General features: G+C 38.8%; 1 protein-coding gene across 3 annotated transcripts in view; it reads left to right on the plus strand.

Moving 5' to 3' along the window:
* Positions 1–18390, plus strand: part of LOC137236496 (zinc finger protein rotund-like) — a 371834-nt gene that overhangs the window by 98473 nt on the left and 254971 nt on the right. For all 3 annotated transcript variants that reach the window (XM_067759172.1, XM_067759171.1, XM_067759173.1), the window contains exon 3: positions 8365–8976. In XM_067759172.1, coding sequence (XP_067615273.1) covers positions 8365–8976 — 612 coding nt within the window. The remainder of the gene's footprint in view (positions 1–8364; positions 8977–18390) is intronic.

The raw sequence follows: 18390 nt of genomic DNA on the forward strand, positions 1-18390 counted from the left end.
CCCACTTTTTCGAATTCGAAAATTACGAAAAATTCAAAAAATGCATAATTCTATACCAAATACGAAAAAAGGGATGAAACATGGTATTTGGATTGGTTTATTGACGCAAAATATAACTTTAGAAAAAACTTTGTAAAAGTGACACCTAACATATTAATTAGAAGAAAATGAAAAAGTTCTGCAGGGCGAAAACAAAAGCCCTTGGAATCATGGCAGGAATAGTGTTCGTGGTATTACATATATGCACAGATGAAGTTCTGGGTCACCCTGGTCCACATTTTGGTCGATATCTCGAAAACGCCTTCAGATATACAACTTAGGGCTACTCCCTTTTAAAATACTCTTTAATGCCTTCCATGTCATACAAACACATTCCAGGGTTACCCTAGGTTAATTTTCCTACATGGTAATTTTCCCTTATTTTATCTCCAAAGCTCTCAGCTGAGTATGTAATGTTCGGTTACACCCGAACTTAGCCTTTCTTACTTGTTTAGTACTGTTTTGTAACGCATGCCCGAAGGGTCGTTGTTCACATCTTCTCGAAGATCGTTTGCCATTTCCGGTTCCTGCTGTTAACAGAAGCCGCTTCAGGTGCTTTTTCTCTTTTTTGCATAACTCTGCTTCGGCAGTAGCTTGCCCCAAGTGGCTGGCCCTCGTTTATACCCGCTCTTTCTTACCTCTGCTATTTTCTTGTCTATCATTAAATGTATTTTTCACGCTGTTTGTTTGGCAGCGTTTGCATAGATTCATTCTGACGAGATTGTTTAGCGTGTTAGTGTCGATGGCAGCAGTTTTAGCGCGTTCGTCTCATGAGAATTGGGTAGATCTTAAGGGTTGAAGCCTTTTACTTACCCGTCGCCTTCATGATTATAAAGTTAGGCTAAAAATTGTTTGTTTTCCAACATTTTATTGTTTTTAAACGGGATATTGCAACTCTCCCTTCATGACCGTTGGCCCCGATGTACAGGAAGTATGCACATCATAACTTCATAAGGTTCGATCTGTATAAGGGCGGGTCGATTTAAAAATCGCTCATTGCTCTGTGAAAATCGTATTCTAGGGATCAAAATAAGAAACTTTGCCGAAGGAACCATACCTCTAAAACGAATTCTGGTGTCTCCCAATTTGGGTCGAACTTTTGGGTAGGGGCAAATTTTGAAAAATCCCACTTTGACCCATTTAGAGTGCTCCAATCGAGTCCAAATGTATGACCGACCCCCACTAACTTTGGAGACCCGACCCACCGATGCCAGTGGCACACCCCCTGGAACCCCCCTGGGGGTTCACCATACAAACATTTAAAAAAATCGCCGGTTTTGCACTTTACATGAAAAAATCAGCTAAATGGCTATGTTTTTTCTTTATTTTTATTTATTTATTTATAATAATATTTATTAGTTATTTATAATAATATCTATTTTTTCTCTTAAGAAATTTATTTAGTCAGAACATATGTAAATGAAAAAATTAATTTAAGTGAGTTATAGAAAAGAAACTAAAAAAAATTATTGTTTGAAGTCTTTTTTACTTTCAAGTCTGGGCAATTTCGCACGGCTCTCTAATGGAATTTTTGGATCATTAAACGGTGAATCATCTTGATTTAAATATTCTTTCAATGTATCGTACGGAATGCTTCGCGTGAATGGTGGTTCAAATACGATATTTATATCATTCAAATTGATCATTTCCGTATAACTTGTGCAATTAAAGTTTATATCTGGTTTTTTCAACATCGGTTCGATAGCATAGAATTTTCTTGATGGCACAGTCGCGCTTTTCTTTGCTATCACCAAACAACATTTATAACAAGATATTTTCCGAATGCGCATAATATGAATTATCTTTAATTACTTGATTGACAATTTTGCGTAAACGAGGTTCTAGAAATCGTGACCAACCAATGAACTTGAAAAATAATGCACTACCGTATACCACAGAGCTGTAATACTTGATATTGAACTACATTGCCACATAACATTTAATTATATATTCAACCAGAATTCTTAAATTTGCATCTGGGTTATCCGTTGTCACATATAATCGCAATAATCTAGCGGCCTTGGTGAGCCACCGAGAATGTACAATTTTCCCTGGTTTGATGTTAGCCAGATCCACCGGAACCACGCCGCTAGAAATTGCATGGGCCATGTTGTATAAGTACTTCGAATCGGTGGAAAATTCAATTTTTTCTCGAGCAGGGAGAATATTTTGCAACTCAATTTTCTGGAAGCCGTCCACCGCCTGAAAATATATAATAATAAAATAATTAAAAATGTTTGACAATTATAATAAATGAGTGATAGCAATAACTTACCGGAAGAGTTTCACGAGTTTCGATTTGATGGCTCAGTCTTCCGGTTGCCGATCTTGGTCCAGTGCTGGTTGATTTATCCAAAGCTTCAAACAAATGCTGAAACGGATGTTCGTTGAAGTGTAGAAGGCAAACGAACCAATGCAATGGTCTTCTTAACAGCAATTCGAATCGTCGTATAATTCCACCGTGTAGGCCAGTGTTTGTTGGCTCACCGTCAGTGCATATTCCAATTAATGCATCGTGTGATATATTTTTATCGTTGAAAAAACCATTTAATTTGGTTGTTTTGTATTCAGCGGTTTCATGTTTCAGTCTTACGTAACCAATTAATTCAGAATTGGGTTCTCTCAAAATAACAAGATGAGGTTCTTTTACCATCCTAGTATGATACTTCTCATCAATTTTATATATCGTTAAAGTATCATCTTTTCTGCCACCGAATGAAAACTCTAAAAAATTGGTATCATCTAACCGTTTGCGAAGCACTTCTTCTCTGCATTTCTCTTTTTCTCTGCGAACTATCGATTTATCCATGATGAGAGGTTCCCATGCTTATCTTTAATTTTAAAAACTTGCAAAAGAGCGGTTCCCAATGCTGATGCTACTCTGTCAGGTACACCAAATCTGTCACATACCAAGGCAAAGTTAAAACAATCGTATCTCTCTGTGTATTGTGAACTTATGCTTCTATCCATATCTTCTTGAACCAATGTCGGTGCGTATGTTGAATCATCGGGATCTTGGTATGTTGGCATTGATGACATAGACGTTGCTCCTTGCTCTTCAGTTTCCATCATAAATGCATCCATTGTTAGTCTTCTCTGATTATGTTGATCGTGCATGAACTCTTTGAGGCGTCCGGGAACGCAGCCGCATGCACACAGAGCTGCCTTCAAATCGCATTTACATGTTCCAATGTAAAAAATTGTTTCCAGAGATTTTACGTACTCTGTAAATTGCTGGGTGTTGTTTCTTCTCTTGATTTGCTCTTGATACTTGTCAAGCAATTTATTCAATTTATTAAATACACTTTTTTTCATCATTATTTCCATACCAAGTTTTTCCCAAATTCCAATCAACTTATCTTGTACTTGAATAAAGAATTATTGATGGAAACACTTTTTTTGTTCTGTTTTAGCACGTTCGCTTAAGTAACAATAATATCTCAGGATATCCAGATGGGTTGGTAAATTAAGATCAGTTAAATCAGTAGACACACCAAAAACAGTAACATCATGCTTTGGTATATGACTCATTGGGTTTTCGATAGTTGTTGATGTAGTTGCTTCATCTTGCGGTGTAGAGGATGGTGGATTCATTGTAAACTTTTTGATTTGGAATGGTCACTTCACTTATTATTTTTTTTGAAATATTTTTTTATCTGAAATTAGCACTTCACACTTTGAGTTCTTCACAACGACTTAATGCATTCACAAAAACTGTTGCGTTATATATGGTCTACGAGACGAGGTAATAAGAATGAAATGGTAATTTCAATTCTACTTGCTGTGTCTTGTGGTGGCTTGAAAAAAACAACACAAGCAATTTTACGATCTGCAATTGTGTCATAGTGATGCCTTGGTTTTAAAAGGGTTGTACAAACGCTAATTTCTAATAATTATTTTAAATTTATTTTCTATTACTAAGTTAAATTCATTTTTTCATTTACATATGTTCTGACTAAATAAATTTCTAAAGAGAAAAATAAACTCAAAAAAGAAAAAAACATAGGCATTTCGCTGATTTTTTCATGTAAAGTGCAAAACCGGCGATTTTTTGAAATGTTTGTATGGTGAACCCCCAGGGGGGTTACAGGGGTTGTGCCACTGGCATCGGTGGGTCGGGCCTCCAAAGTTAGTGGGGGTCGGTTATACATTTGGACTCGATTGGAGCACTCTAAATGGGTCAAAGTGGGATTTTTCAAAATTGCCCCTACCCAAAAGTTCGACCCAAATTGAGGGACACCAGAATTCGTTTTAGAGGTATGCTTCCTTTGGCAAAGTTTCTTATTTTGATCCCTAGAATATGATTCTCACAGAGCAATGGGCAATTTTTTTGCCTCCCCACAAATCGGCCGGGCCTAATCTGTATGTTTGACATAAAGATGTCAATACTATTATATATATTTTATTTTTTAACAAGTAAGGAAGGCTAAGTTCGGGTGTAACCGAACATAACATACTCAGTTGAGAGCTATGGAGACAAAATAAGGAAAATATAACATGTGTATCAAAGGAAAGGTATTAAAGAGTATTTTAAGAGAGAGTAGGCCATAGTTCTATGGATGAACGCCATTTAGGGATATCGCCATAAAGGTAGACCAGGGCTGACTCTAGAATTTGTTTGTACGATATGGGTATCAAATGAAAGGTGTTACTGAGCATTTTAAGAGGGAGTGGGCCTTAGGTCTATCGGTGGACGCCTTTTCGAGATGTCCCCATTAAGGTGGACCAGGGGTGATTCTATAATGTGTTTGTACGATATGGGTATCAAATGAAAGCTGTTAATGAGTATTTTGAAAAGGAGTGATCCTTAGTTCCATAGGTGGACGCCGTTTCGAGATATCGCCATAAAGGTGGACCAGGGGTGTCTCTAGAATGTGTTTGTACGATATGGGAATCAAATGAAAGGTGTTACTGAGCATTTTAAGAGGGAGTGGGCATTAGGTCTATAGGTGGACGCCTTTTCGAGATATCGCCATTAGGGTGGGCCAGGGGTGACTCTAGAATGTTTGTACGGTATGGGTATCAAACGAAAGGTGTTACTGAGCATTTTAAGAGGGAGTGGGCATGAGGTCTATAGGTGGACGCCTTTTCGAGATATCGTCATTAGGGTGGGCCAGGGTTGACTCTAGAATGTGTTTGTACGATATGTGCATCAAACGAAAGGTGTTACTGAGCATTTTAAGAGGGAGTGGGCATTAGGTCTATAGGTGGACGCCCTTTCGAGATATCGCCATTAGGGTGGGCCAGGGGTGACTCTAGAATGTTTGTACGATATGGGTATCAAACGAAAGGTGTTACTGAGCATTTTAAGAGGGAGTGGGCATTAGGTCTATAGGTGGACGCCTTTTCGAGATATCGCCATTAGGGTGGGCCAGGGGTGACTCTAGAATGTGTTTGTACGATATGGGTATCAAATGAAAGGTGGTAAGGAGTATTTTAAAAGGGAGTAATCCTTAGTTCTATAGGTGGACGCCTTTTCGAGATATCGCCATAAAGGTGGACCAAGGGTGACTCTAGAATGTTTGTACGATATGGGTATCAAACGAAATATGTTACTGAGCATTTTAAGAGGGAGTGGGCATTAGGTCTATAGGTGGACGCCTTTTCTAGATATCGCCATTAGGGTGGGCCAGGGTGACTCTAGAATGTGTTTGTACGATATGGGTATCAAATGAAAGGTGGTAAAGAGTATTTTAAAAGGGAGTAATCCTTAGTTCTATAGGTGGACGCCTTTTCGAGATATCGCCATTAGGGTGGGCCAGGTGTGACTCTAGAATGTTTGTACGATATGGGTATCAAACGAAAGGTGTTACTGAGCATTTTAAGAGGGAGTGGGCATTAGGTCTATAGGTGGACGCCTTTTCGAGATATCGCCATTAGGGTGGGACAGGGGTGACTCTAGAATGTTTGTACGATATGGGTATCAAACGAAAGGTGATACTGAGCATTTTAAGAGGTAGTGGACATTAGGTCTATAAGTGGACGCCTTTTCGAGATATCGCCATTAGGGTGGGCCAGGGGTGACTCTAGAATGTTTGTACGATATGGGTATCAAACGAAAGGTGTTACTGAGCATTTTAAGAGGGAGTGGACATTAGGTCTATAGGTGGACGCCTTTTCGAGATATCGCCATTAGGGTGGGCCAGGGTGACTCTAGAATGTGTTTGTACGATATGGGTATCAAATGAAAGGTGGTAATGAGTATTTTAAAAGGGAGTAATCCTTAGTTCTATAGGTGGACGCCTTTTCGAAATATCGCCATTAGGGTGGGCCAGGTGTGACTCTAGAATGTTTGTACGATATGGGTATCAAACGAAAGCTGTTACTGAGCATTTTAAGAGGGAGTGGGCATTAGGTCTATAGGTGGACGCCTTTTCGAGATATCGCCATTAGGGTGGGTCAGGGGTGACTCTAGAATGTTTGTACGATATGGGTATCAAACGAAAGGTGTTACTGAGCATTTTAAGAGGGAGTGGACACTAGGTCTATAGGTGGACGCCTTTTCGAGATATCGCCATTAGGGTGGGCCAGGGGTGACTCTAGAATGTTTGTACGATATGGGTGTCAAACGAAAGGTGTTACTGAGCATTTTAAGAGGGAGGGGGCATTAGGTCTATAGGTGGACGCCTTTTCGAGATATCGCCATTAGGGTGGGACAGGGGTGACTCTGGTATGTTTTTGTACGATATGGATATCAAATTAAAGGTATTAATGAGGGTTTTAAAAGCAAGTGACCCTTAGATGTATATGTGACGGCGTTCTCGCGATATCGACCAAAATGTGGAAATGTGATCCAGAAAATCATCTGTCGGGTACTGCTAATTTATTTATATATGCAATACCACTAACAGTATTCCTGCCAAGATTCCAAGGGCTGTTGATTTCGCCTTGTAGAACTTTTTCATTTTCTTCTACTTAATATGGTAGGTGTCACACCCATTTTACAAAGTTTTTTCCAAAGTTATATTTTGCGTCAATAAACCAATCCAGTTACCATGTTTCATCACTTTTTTCGTATTTGGTATAGAATTATGGCATTTTTTTCATTTTTCGTAATTTTCGATATCGATAAAGTGGGCGTGGTTATGGTCAGATTTCGCCCATTTTTTATACCAAGAAAAAGTGAGCTCAGGTAAGTACGTGGGCTAAGTTTAGTAAAGATATATCGGATTTTGCTCAAGTTATTGTGTTAATGGCCGAGCGGAAGGACAGACGGTGGACTGTGTATAAAAACTGGGCGTGGCTTCCATCGCCCATTTTCAAAGAGAACAGTTACCGTCATAGAATCTATGCTCCTACCAAATTTGAGAAGGATTGGTAAATTTTTGTTCGACTTATGGCAATAAAAGTATTCTAGACAAACTAAATGAAAATGGGCGGAGCCACGCCCATTTTGAAATTTTCTTTTATTTTTGTATTTTGTTGCATCATATCATTACTGGAGTTGAATTTTGACTTAATTTACTTATATACAGTAAAGATATTAAATTTTTTGTTAAAATTTGAATTTAAAAAATTTTTTTTTTAAAAAGTGGGCGTGTTCTTCATCCAATTTTGCTAATTTTTATTTAGCACTTATAGAGTAATAGTAGTAACGTTCCTGCCAAATTTCATCATGATATCTTCAACGACTGCCAAATTACAGCTTGCAAAACTTTTAAATTACCTTCTTGTAAAAGTGGGCGGTGCCACGCCCATTGTCCAAAATCTTACTAATTTTCTATTCTGCGTCATAACGTCAACCCATCTACCAAGTTTCGTCGCTTTATCTGTCTTTTGTAATGAGTTATCGCACTTTTTCGGTTTTTCGAAATTTTCGATATCGAAAAAGTGGGCGTGGTTATAGTCCGATATCGTTCATTTTAAATAGCGATCTGAGATGAGTGCTCAGGAACCTACATACCAAATTTCATCAAGATACCTCAAAATTTACTCAAGTTATCGTGTTAACGGACGGACGGACGGACGGACGGACGGACATGGCTCAATCAAATTTTTTTTCGATCCTGATTATTTTGATATATGGAAGTCTATATCTATCTCGATTCCTTTATATATGTACAACCAACCGTTATCCAATCAAACTTAATATACTCTGTGAGCTCTGCTCAACTGAGTATAAAAACTGGCGAAACTATCGATACTTGGCATCACTGTTACGACAGATTGACATCACTATTGTATATATGGTTACTTGCAACATTCCTTCGGAATGCGTTATAAATAAAAAATTGTATCCAATTCCATACTTGCAAAATAATCCTTGCTCTATAACTGTATTGAAAATTTGTTATTTTTTCACTTCTCGCTTTCTTCTTACGACAGAAACCCAACAATTACACGTGGCCCTTAACAGCAATTACACCGCCTGCATCAGCTGCACTGAATACAATAACAACACCGACAAGCACGAACAGTGGTGCTTCTATCAATCAATCCGCACATAATCAAAACTCTTTGCTACCGCCTTCCGCTTCGGCTACACCAACTCCACCTATTAGCGGTACAGACACGCACGCAACTAACGCTAATGAGACTACGCACAATTTTGACAATACATTAAAATCGCCCGAACAACAACAATCAACGCGAATAAACTCACCTGTAAGACAACAACAACAACAACAGCAGCAGCAACAACAACGACACACCACAACTGCCAATTATCTGAATAATCAGCAACAACAAACCCATCAATCTTTGCATTCCTCCGCCTCGACGCCTAATTCGCCTACAGCGGCTAGTGCTGCACCAGCAGCAGCAAGCGCGGCTGCAGCTGTAGCTGCCAGCATGCCAATTGGTGGTGTGCAGGGACAAAATCCCACACAGGGTTTAGTGCATTGGATGAGTGCCGTTATGGCTGAACATATGACTGGGCAAACGCACCACGATCCGGCGGCAGTTGGGATGCATTATATGTGGAATGGTAATGTGGACGTAAGTATTTAAGTATGTAAGGTTTTTTGTTGTTCTTATATATATAATTTTTCTAAATTTATATCACTTAGTTAGCGTTAGCTAATTTTAATTGGCACAAACGCTTTTTTGCATTTTAGAGCGAATAATATTTAGAAAACGTCACAAATCATGACAAGTGGTTTAGGGACGCTAATCGTTTCAGTAGAACAACCCCTTTATGGTTTGATAAACCACTGCCGTAGGGCGAACTGGTTTAGCAAAAGCTTTTCCCAGAAAGTTTTGGAGATGATGCCCACAGGTAAAAACTAACGTTAGTTATAATACAGGGCGACCATCCAGAGCAGTGGGCCCAGACGGCATAGCCATGCCGATGCTTAAAAGCCTAGGGAAAGAGGGTTTCAAATATTTAGCGCATGTCTTCAACCTGTCTCTTTCCACCTTTGTCATACCCGAAAAATGAAAAATGGCCAAGGTGGTCCCGCTACTAAAGCCTGGGAAACCAGCTAACATAGGAGAGTCGTATCGTCCGATATCTCTCCTGTCGCCAGTAGCAAAGACGCCTGTCATCAGCATGGCTTCAGAAATCTCCATAGCACTACCACCGCGCTAAATGCCATTAGCACCCAGATAAATTGCGGTTTAAATCAAAACCCCCACCATAGAACAGTACTCGTAGTGCTAGACCTATCAAAAGCTTTTGATACGGTCAACCATGGCTCGTTACTGCAAGACCTGGAAGGGTCTACCTTTCCCCCATGTCTTAAAAGGTGGACCGCAAAGATATCTGGGTGGTCGGCAGGCATGGGTGCAATTTAGAAACGAAACATCAAAACCAAGAAAAATTAAACAAGGGGTGCCACAGGGTGGTGTCCTGTCCCCACTTTTGTTTAATTTCTACATATCTAAGCTACCTTCACCACCGGAAGGAGTCACAATCGTTTCCTACGCCGATGACACACAATAATGGCCACAGGCCCAGGCCCACAGATCGATGAGCTATGCAATAGAATAAACGGCTACCTCCCTGATCTCTCCAGTTTTTTCGCCTCGCGAAACCTGGCATTATCACCGACTAAATCTTCCGCGACCTTATTTACAACATGGACGTCCCAAATTTCGACCATTTTGAACATCCACGTCGATGGCACTACGCTACCGACTGTCCTACACCCCAAAATCTTGGGTGTGACGTTTGATCAGGATCTACATTTTGGCAAGCATTCAGCCGCAATTGTTCCGAGAATTCAAAGCCGTAACAAAATCCTCAAATCCCTCGCTGGCAGTACTTGGGGAAGAGATAAAGAAACGCTCATGACTACATACAAAGCAATTAGCCAACCGATTACGTGCTACGCGTCACCCATATGGTCGCCAAGCCTAAAAATTACCCACAGGCCTGCCAAAATACTGCTCTCAGAATCGCAACGGGATGTCTTCTTATTTCCCCAGAACACCATCTGCATAATGAGGCGAGAATACTCCCCATCAGGGAGAGAAATGAGATGCTGACCAAACAGTTCCTGTTGAATACCCAGAAACCTGAGCATCCCAACAGACATCTGATTGATGAGCCAGCACCGCCTAGGGGCTTAAGGAGTCATCTCCGTAAGCATTTTAAGGAAAAACGGCACCTGAGAACCCAGCCGTATGAAGCGAAAAAACACAAGCAGGTCCTTGGTGAACTCCACAAACAGGCGGCGGACCTTTATGCCGGGAATTGCCCGGTGAATCCAGTACTCAAAGAAAAGTATCCAAAACTTACGGAAGAGGAACGCATACTCCGCAGTGAAACGCGTGTCACTCTTGCTCAACTCCGTTCTGGATACTCTAACAGGTTAAACTCTTACCTATCCAGAATCAACCCCGAGATACCAAATGTATGCCCCGCTTGCAATGTGTCCCCACATGACACCAACCATCTCTTTAATTGTAATGTGGAACCGACGCCTCTAACACCCCTTTCCTTATGGTCCACCCCTGTTGAAACAGCAAGTATCCTTGGACTCCCCTTAGAGGATATTGATGACAATTTGTGATCGGTCGCGGCTGTTATGTGGGGCGAAGCACTGCTACAACAACCAACTGATGCGCTGTTTTTCGAACTTGGGCAAAACCCCCATGTTGCTTTTACGAAAGCAAAAAAAAAAAAGCAGAAAGTTAGTTCGAAATCCAATTCCTGGTAGAATCATTCATCATAGCAACGGCGTACACCGCGGGTTTATTAAGTGGATAGTGCCTTCCACCATTAAGCACTTTGACGTATCGGGCGCTTCGGGATATACATACTTGGACATCTAATGTCGGGTTGAGTGCCAACACAGAGAAGACGGATATAGTCTTGTTATCAACAAGGTATAAGGTTCCGAATCGGCCTAAGGAGGTCTGGGTAGGAGGTTTATGCTCCTGCAAACCTTGTACAAAATATATAGGTGCTTCATGGCAGCTAGAGTGCAGACCATACGGTGATAGTAGTATAGCGTGATCAATTACGGGACGAACAGACTACCTTATGCCGTATAAGACATCGATGGTAAGGTCTGCGGTATATGAAGAGGACGCATTCCTCGAAGCTTGCCCGGTAGACGTTCCAATCATATTGGGCGAGAGCTGCGCATGATGGACAAAGCGAGAAAGGCATGGACCCAAGCGCAGGGCTGTAAAATGTCGAAGATCATGTGGAGGAGGAAATGATCGCGCAGGTTTTGTGTTCATGCCCTGCGCCCGCAAGGCTAAGTCTCTACCTATTAGGGGTGCACAGATATCAGATCTAGGAGCAGCAATTAGAATAGGTCCTAGACAACTTTTAGTATTTGCCAAGAGAGCGAAGCTATTTTCCTGGTTTCCGTAAGGGCTTTTCAGCTGTATTGTTGATGGACTCATTCGGTCTAAGGTTGGCCCTCACGGACCAGCCAGTTTAACCTAACCTAATAGCCACCAACAATAGTGCAACAGGTACATAAGAGACCCATACACCATAGGGCTCGTGGTTAAGCGGAAATCTAAAAGAAAAAAATAAGTAATTAGCATTATTTAAAAAAAAGCATATTCTAAGTTTGAGTCTAACCACTTTGTACAAACTTTCTTGTTTACATATTTAGATATAAACTCTTAAAATGTGAGGAAAATAAGAAACTGGAAAAACAACTTTGTCCTTTGGCCAGTATGAAAAGATGTTTATGTTTTTTAGTATGTTTATGCGCCTTAAAATAGACAGTAATACAGAAGCGAACAGAAAAATAGTAGTGGCAAATTTTTATATTTTTTTAAATATTTTAAGAAAAAAATTCTATGAATTTTGTAACTGAAACTATGCAAGCCAATCTCAAAAGAATTTTCGAAAAAAAGTTCGAACATTTTGAAAGAAGTTTACAAAAATTTTGAACATGGAGTGCTCTGAGGTTTTTTTATATTTATATTTTCGATCTATTGAGAACAATCTTCAGAGAATTTCATAACTGAAACTATGCAAGCCAATCTTAAAAGCGTTTTCGAAAAAAATTCGAAAATTCGAAAAAAGTTTACAAAAATTTTAAAATTTTTATTTTTATTGCTCTGAATTTTATTTATATTTCAAATATTTTAAGAAGAAAGCTTCCTTGAAGTTTGTCACTGAGACTGGTTCGGATCCAGTCTCAAAAAACATCTTACCAAAAAAAAAATGCATGTGATAAAAATCCAAAAATTCGGGAAATGTTCAGCTTTTTAGTTGGAGTGCTCAAAACTTTTTTAATATGTTAATATGTTCAATACTAAAAAAACTTTTTTGAGTTCCCTAACTGAAGCTATGCACGCCAATCTTAAAAGCGATTTCGAAAAAAATCGAAAATTCTCAAAAGTTTACGAAAATTTCAAATTTCTAATTTGGATTTCTCTGAATATTGTTTATATTTGGATACTTTCGATGTTAAAAAATCCATTTTTAGTTCTGTGACTGAAACAATTCAAGCCAATCTCAAAAGCGTTTTCGAAAACATTTTGCGAAAATTTTGAACTTTTTATCTGGAATGCTCTAAATATTTTTAAAGTTTTATATTTTCGATGTTTCAAGAAAAGTATTTATGAATTTCGAAATCGGAACTATGGAAGCCAATCTCAGAAGCGTCTTCGAAAAAATTCAAATAAATAAAATTACGAAAATTCTAAAAATTTTACGAAATTTTAAATAAATCAAATAAGTTTACGAAAAATTCGAACATTTTACGCGGAATACTCTGAATTTTTTATATTTTTAATAAATAAGATATTTCAAAAACAAGCTTGCAGCAGTCACTATGCAAGCCAATCTCAAAAGCGCTTTCGAAAAATTCGAAAAAAGTTTACGAAAACTTCTAATTTTTTACTTGCAATTCTCAGAATTTTATTTATATTTTTACATTTTCGATATTGCAAGAAAAAACTTCAATAAATTTCGTAACTGAAACAATGAAAGCCAATTGCAAAAATATATTTGATAATATTCGAAAGAATTTACGAAAATTTCGAAATTTGTCTAAAGTTCTCAGCTTTTTTTTTGAGTATGCAATTTTGTAGCCAAATCAATTTCAGTTAAAAAGGTGCTAGTCTCTCAAAAGTACCATTGATTTTTGAAAATATTAAATCGTTGGGTGTTTTAGAATCCTTCACACAAAGTGCGAAACAATTTTTTATGTATGGAAGAAAATCCGAACAAACTTTCGAAAATATTGTCAAAAATCAATGCGAACTTCAAGAGTTCTAAAGTGTACACTTTGTTATATTAAAATTGATTGGGATAAAAAACTGTGTACTCAAAAAAAAAAAACATAGATATCCAAATAAAAGTTCGAAATTTTCGCAAATTGTTTCAAATTTCCGAATTTTTTCAAAAACGCTTTTTAGGTTGGTTCGCATGGCTTCAGTTACAAAATTGAAAGAGGTTTGTTTTCAAAATATCGAAAATATACAAAATAAACAAATTTTGCCACTGCTAGTTTTTTCTTCGCTATTGTACTTTGTATGTTTGTGTTGTTGCTTGTTGAGCGCAGTTTTGACACGAAAGTGCAAATTAAGTAAATTAAGTGTTGCATGCGTCAGCGTCTTTTGCTTAATTTCAAGCAAAAGTTTGCAGCCAGAATTGATGCTTAGCCCGGCCAGTGCAGACAAGCGGAAATTGTGTTGTTCAGTGGTGGGTTTATTTTAAGCAGTAAATAAAGTAGCGAAACAAAAATAAACTCTCACAACTTTCTTAAAATTTTAATTACAATACCTTTTGAAAAACGTAAAAGGTGAAAACACTTGAAAAGATAGGAAGATTACAACCGCTTAATACATAAAATCGTTTAACACTAAAAAAGGGATGGAACGCATGCAAAATAATCTGGAGTTTCCAAGAGGTATACCAAATACCTCACTGCTGTTAGGTAAGGTTAAACTGGCCGCTTCGTGAGGACCTCAGATATACAAAAGGAGGCTATAGTGTTACCAGAAGCTTGTATAACGACCAAACTGAAAAACCCTATAAAAAACTTGGATCCGTGTCATAGTATAACTCCACCTTGGCAAATATTAGCAGCTTTATGGGATCTATATCACTTGCTGTTTCTAGAGCTTATAACTATATCACTCCCACTGAGTGGAGTCACAGCCCGACAAGCGCAGGACATAAGCACAAAACGTGCTCGATCGTTTCCTCCTCCAACCCGCACTGCCTAGATCTGCTATCACTGAAAATACCTATTTAAAAAGCATACGACGTCAGAAGGCAGTGCCCAGTCAGACTACCTATCATGGGCCTACAGTCCCCTCTTTTCAATGGTAAGCGTAACTTTTGTTAGTCTAAGATTGTAAGATTTACACATGAACTCCGGCGCTTTACAACGCCGCGCTTGGGTTCACGCATTTCCAGGTTGGTTCATGTGCAATTTGCGCCTCCTCTTAACCTCGCCCAATCTGATAGGGAGGTATACGGAGCATGCTTCGAGGAATGCACCCACTTTAGCTAGCTCATCGGATTTTTCATTTTTATCTACTCCCTTATGCTCTGGGATTACTTACACTCTAGCACACTTTAAGATGTTGTGCTTTGCAAGATTATTGCCTTAATTGCTGCTTTGCTCTCAATATAAAAGTTGACACCGCTGCAATTTAAGCTTTTTTCTTCCAGTGTTTCTTCTGCTTTCTTTACGGCCAATACTTTCGCCTGAAAGAAGCTTCAGTGATCTGGCAGCTTGCAGAATATGTTCATTTCCGGAACAGCACAGTATACCGCAAACCCTACTCCTTCCATTACTTTGGAACAATCGGTGCACACGTGTATGGTTTCTTTTGCTATTTGGATACGCTTGTGCCAATTATCCACCTATTTTAGCTCTTAGGGTCCCTTCGAAGTGTAGGTAGGGAATATGAGAGCCTGTTCGTCCAGTAATTGTTGAAGGTATGCTGCTCTGGCCACATGGTCTGCGCTCAAGCTGCCCTTAGCCACTGAGCCTCGTTGCAGTTATTAAGGCTATGTTCCTCGCGACCAGGTCTACAGTTGGAAAATTCAGAATGACACACAATGCAGCCGTCGGTGTTGGTTTCGTGGCTCCCGTTATCTTTAGTGGTAGGTTCTTTTATGTTCGGCTCTCCATAGTATAGGTAAATTCCCAAAAAGAGAGAGAGGCCGATATACACCTCATATGCCATAGCAATCTTTTATATGCATAAAGTGCCGCCAAGTTCTTGCCAAATCTCTTTTCCACGTTGAGAGTTCACGACAACTTAGTGACTATAATTATTCCTAGATAACTATGGGCAAGGTTTCTCCTGCAGGGCCACCCCTCCTAGGTTAGGCCTTATACAATGCGGGACTTTGTACCTAATTTTAAAAAAGACCAAATCCGTGTTTTCCGCGTTAGCGTTCTACCCAACAATAGGTATCCAGTTATGTATATCCGGTAGCGCCCGAAAAATCAAAGATGGTTGGAAGACGCTTTTCACTTATGACACACTGCAACAATATCTGCATACGCCGTAAGTATGACGGGTTCCTCTTCGAACCATGTGAGCCGTTTGTTGATAACCAGCGTCCATAGCAGATGTTATAATACCCTGCCTTGCTGCCTGCCACAATAACCCCGATTGTTAGGTATCTTTCCTGCAATTTAAGAAGAAGCTGATCCATTTTGTTATGGCTGGATGTACTTCAATGTAATTAAGACCATTCAGGAACGCCCAATTAGAGGCAATGTTGAAAGCCTCGGCAATGTTTAAGATGACTCCTAAAGCATACTGCCTCTACTCCAGGGCTTTCTCTATGTTTTAACCTTCCAATGCCGTGCCGCATCTACAGATTTGTATTTGGTGTCCGCATATTGTGTTGGGGAGAATAGTTTTTCATCCGCGTTTGGACTTTATGTACGCATCTATCAGCCACTCAACAAGTTTTCAGCAGAAATGATGTTAAGCTGATGGGCCTGTAGTCTTTGGGATACATGTGACCGATGTTCTCCGCCTTTGGTAGGAAAGCTACACAAGCATTTCTCCATAAGTGGGGTACATGATTCAGTCTTATGCACCCATCGAATATCATAAATTTGTAGTATAGCTGGGACATCGACTGGGTCCGGCGACTTAAGCTATTCAATCTTGGTATCGGTCAACACGCCTAGCAATAACCGCTTCGTGATTGAAGTGTAAGTGCTGTCTGCTGGCTCTTCTGAATCATATTCCGTGTACAAAGTCATTGACCTTTTGGCCGCTTGGGAAAATACTAATTGACTTTGTAACCAATTCAGAAGAGCAGAATGGTCATAATGTCAATATCGTTGACATTGTAAACAATAGAAATTGGACTTTACTACCACTTCATATGGTAATAATTTCAATTGATCTTGCGGTTATTTGAAGTGGTTATAAATGAAATTGACTTTATGGTCGTTGACCTTATGTCACCCATCCATCCCATAAAGAGGAAATCTTTCTTCGTTGTTGAAAAGTTTTTGAATTTTGCCATGTCGTATAAGGTGTTTGAGGTTGACTGCCCTTGGTACCTCTAGAAGTTGTTTGGCTGTGGTTTTTAGGCCTTTTGTCCACCGTTTCTTAGTTTCTACAAAAAGTTAGCTCAAGCTGATATTTCTGCGCTGGCATACTTCTCTAGGTTTGATCACCTGTCAGCCGGAAAGTTTTACCTTTGACCTTAATTGGACTAAAATGGCCGTATTCAGTTGTAGTGCTCATTTAAAATTTCATAAACTGACCTCTAAAAAACATTGCAAAAAAAAATTATTAAAAATTGAAATTTAGTGAATTCCAAAATTTCCGCAAGCTCAGCGAATTTTTACTCATTAGTACAACTTGCCATTTCCTTGACATTTTACAATTTTTCTTTTCTTCACTTTGAGGTACAGGCAGTGGCTTGACCAGGGCTGCTCAACTCTTGTAGCACTTTTGTTTTTGTTTTGCCCTGAATCATAGGCACAGATACAAATTCACACTTTGAATATAAAAAAAAAAATTTTCAAGGCACTCCCGCATGCCCTCGCATATAAATAAAATTCATATGGAAGTTTTTGATTTTCATATGTAAGGGCAAAGCAAAAACAATTTCATATGATGAACGAGCACTTGGATATGATATAAAAATTTAGAAAAACAAATTTACTATGAAAAAAATATAAAAAATGTCACAGCATTGAAAAAAAATTGTATAACAAAAAATTTTCATAATTTGGTGTGTGCGAATTTTGGAATTAGTAGCGAGTAATAGAAATGTCCTTAATAAAGAATGGGAGCATGAGTTCCTTTTTTTCGAAAATTTTGAGTGCGAAGCACAATGTATGTTTGCTTTGTAACTATGAAACAAATTTCGAAATACAAATTGAAACGACATTTCTTCACGTGCCACCAAAAGTTTTTTGAAATTGTCAAAGGGGATGTAGAAGGCTAGAAAATGTAAAAGCCTTAAAGAAGAGTTTCCTGAGTGTGATGCGAGAAGAATACTTGATGTGATTGAAGACAAATTGAAAGCGTCGTACACGACAAGCTTACGTATAGCAATAAGTTTAAAGCCCTTTTCCGTTTCGGAGTAAATAGATGGGCAATGGCAAGCGAAATAAGCAGGACAAAACTATCTCGATTAACAGTAACACGTCGAATTGAAAATTTACACCAACATTTAAATACCAAATTGAGAGGGAAACTGGATGCATGCAGAAATTTTCCAATTAATTGCAGTTGATGAGTCTTGTGACATAGCAGATACTACCCAGCTGTTGATAGGTACGTAGTTCTAAAGCATAATATAATTTTATCACGGGTGAAGACAATTACTTTTCAGTAAAAGTTTGGCAAAAATGTATATTTTAAACCACAAAAAAAAATCATCGAAAAAATCTGATATACTTCAGAAAATTTCACCCAGCTAGTATATTTTTACTATCATCTCACTTATCAATGCTTAGGAATAGGCATTATTGATGATGATTTTGAAATCAG

Source organism: Eurosta solidaginis, chromosome 1 (assembly GCF_040869045.1).
Source record: "Eurosta solidaginis isolate ZX-2024a chromosome 1, ASM4086904v1, whole genome shotgun sequence".
Lineage (NCBI taxonomy): Eukaryota > Metazoa > Arthropoda > Insecta > Diptera > Tephritidae > Eurosta > Eurosta solidaginis.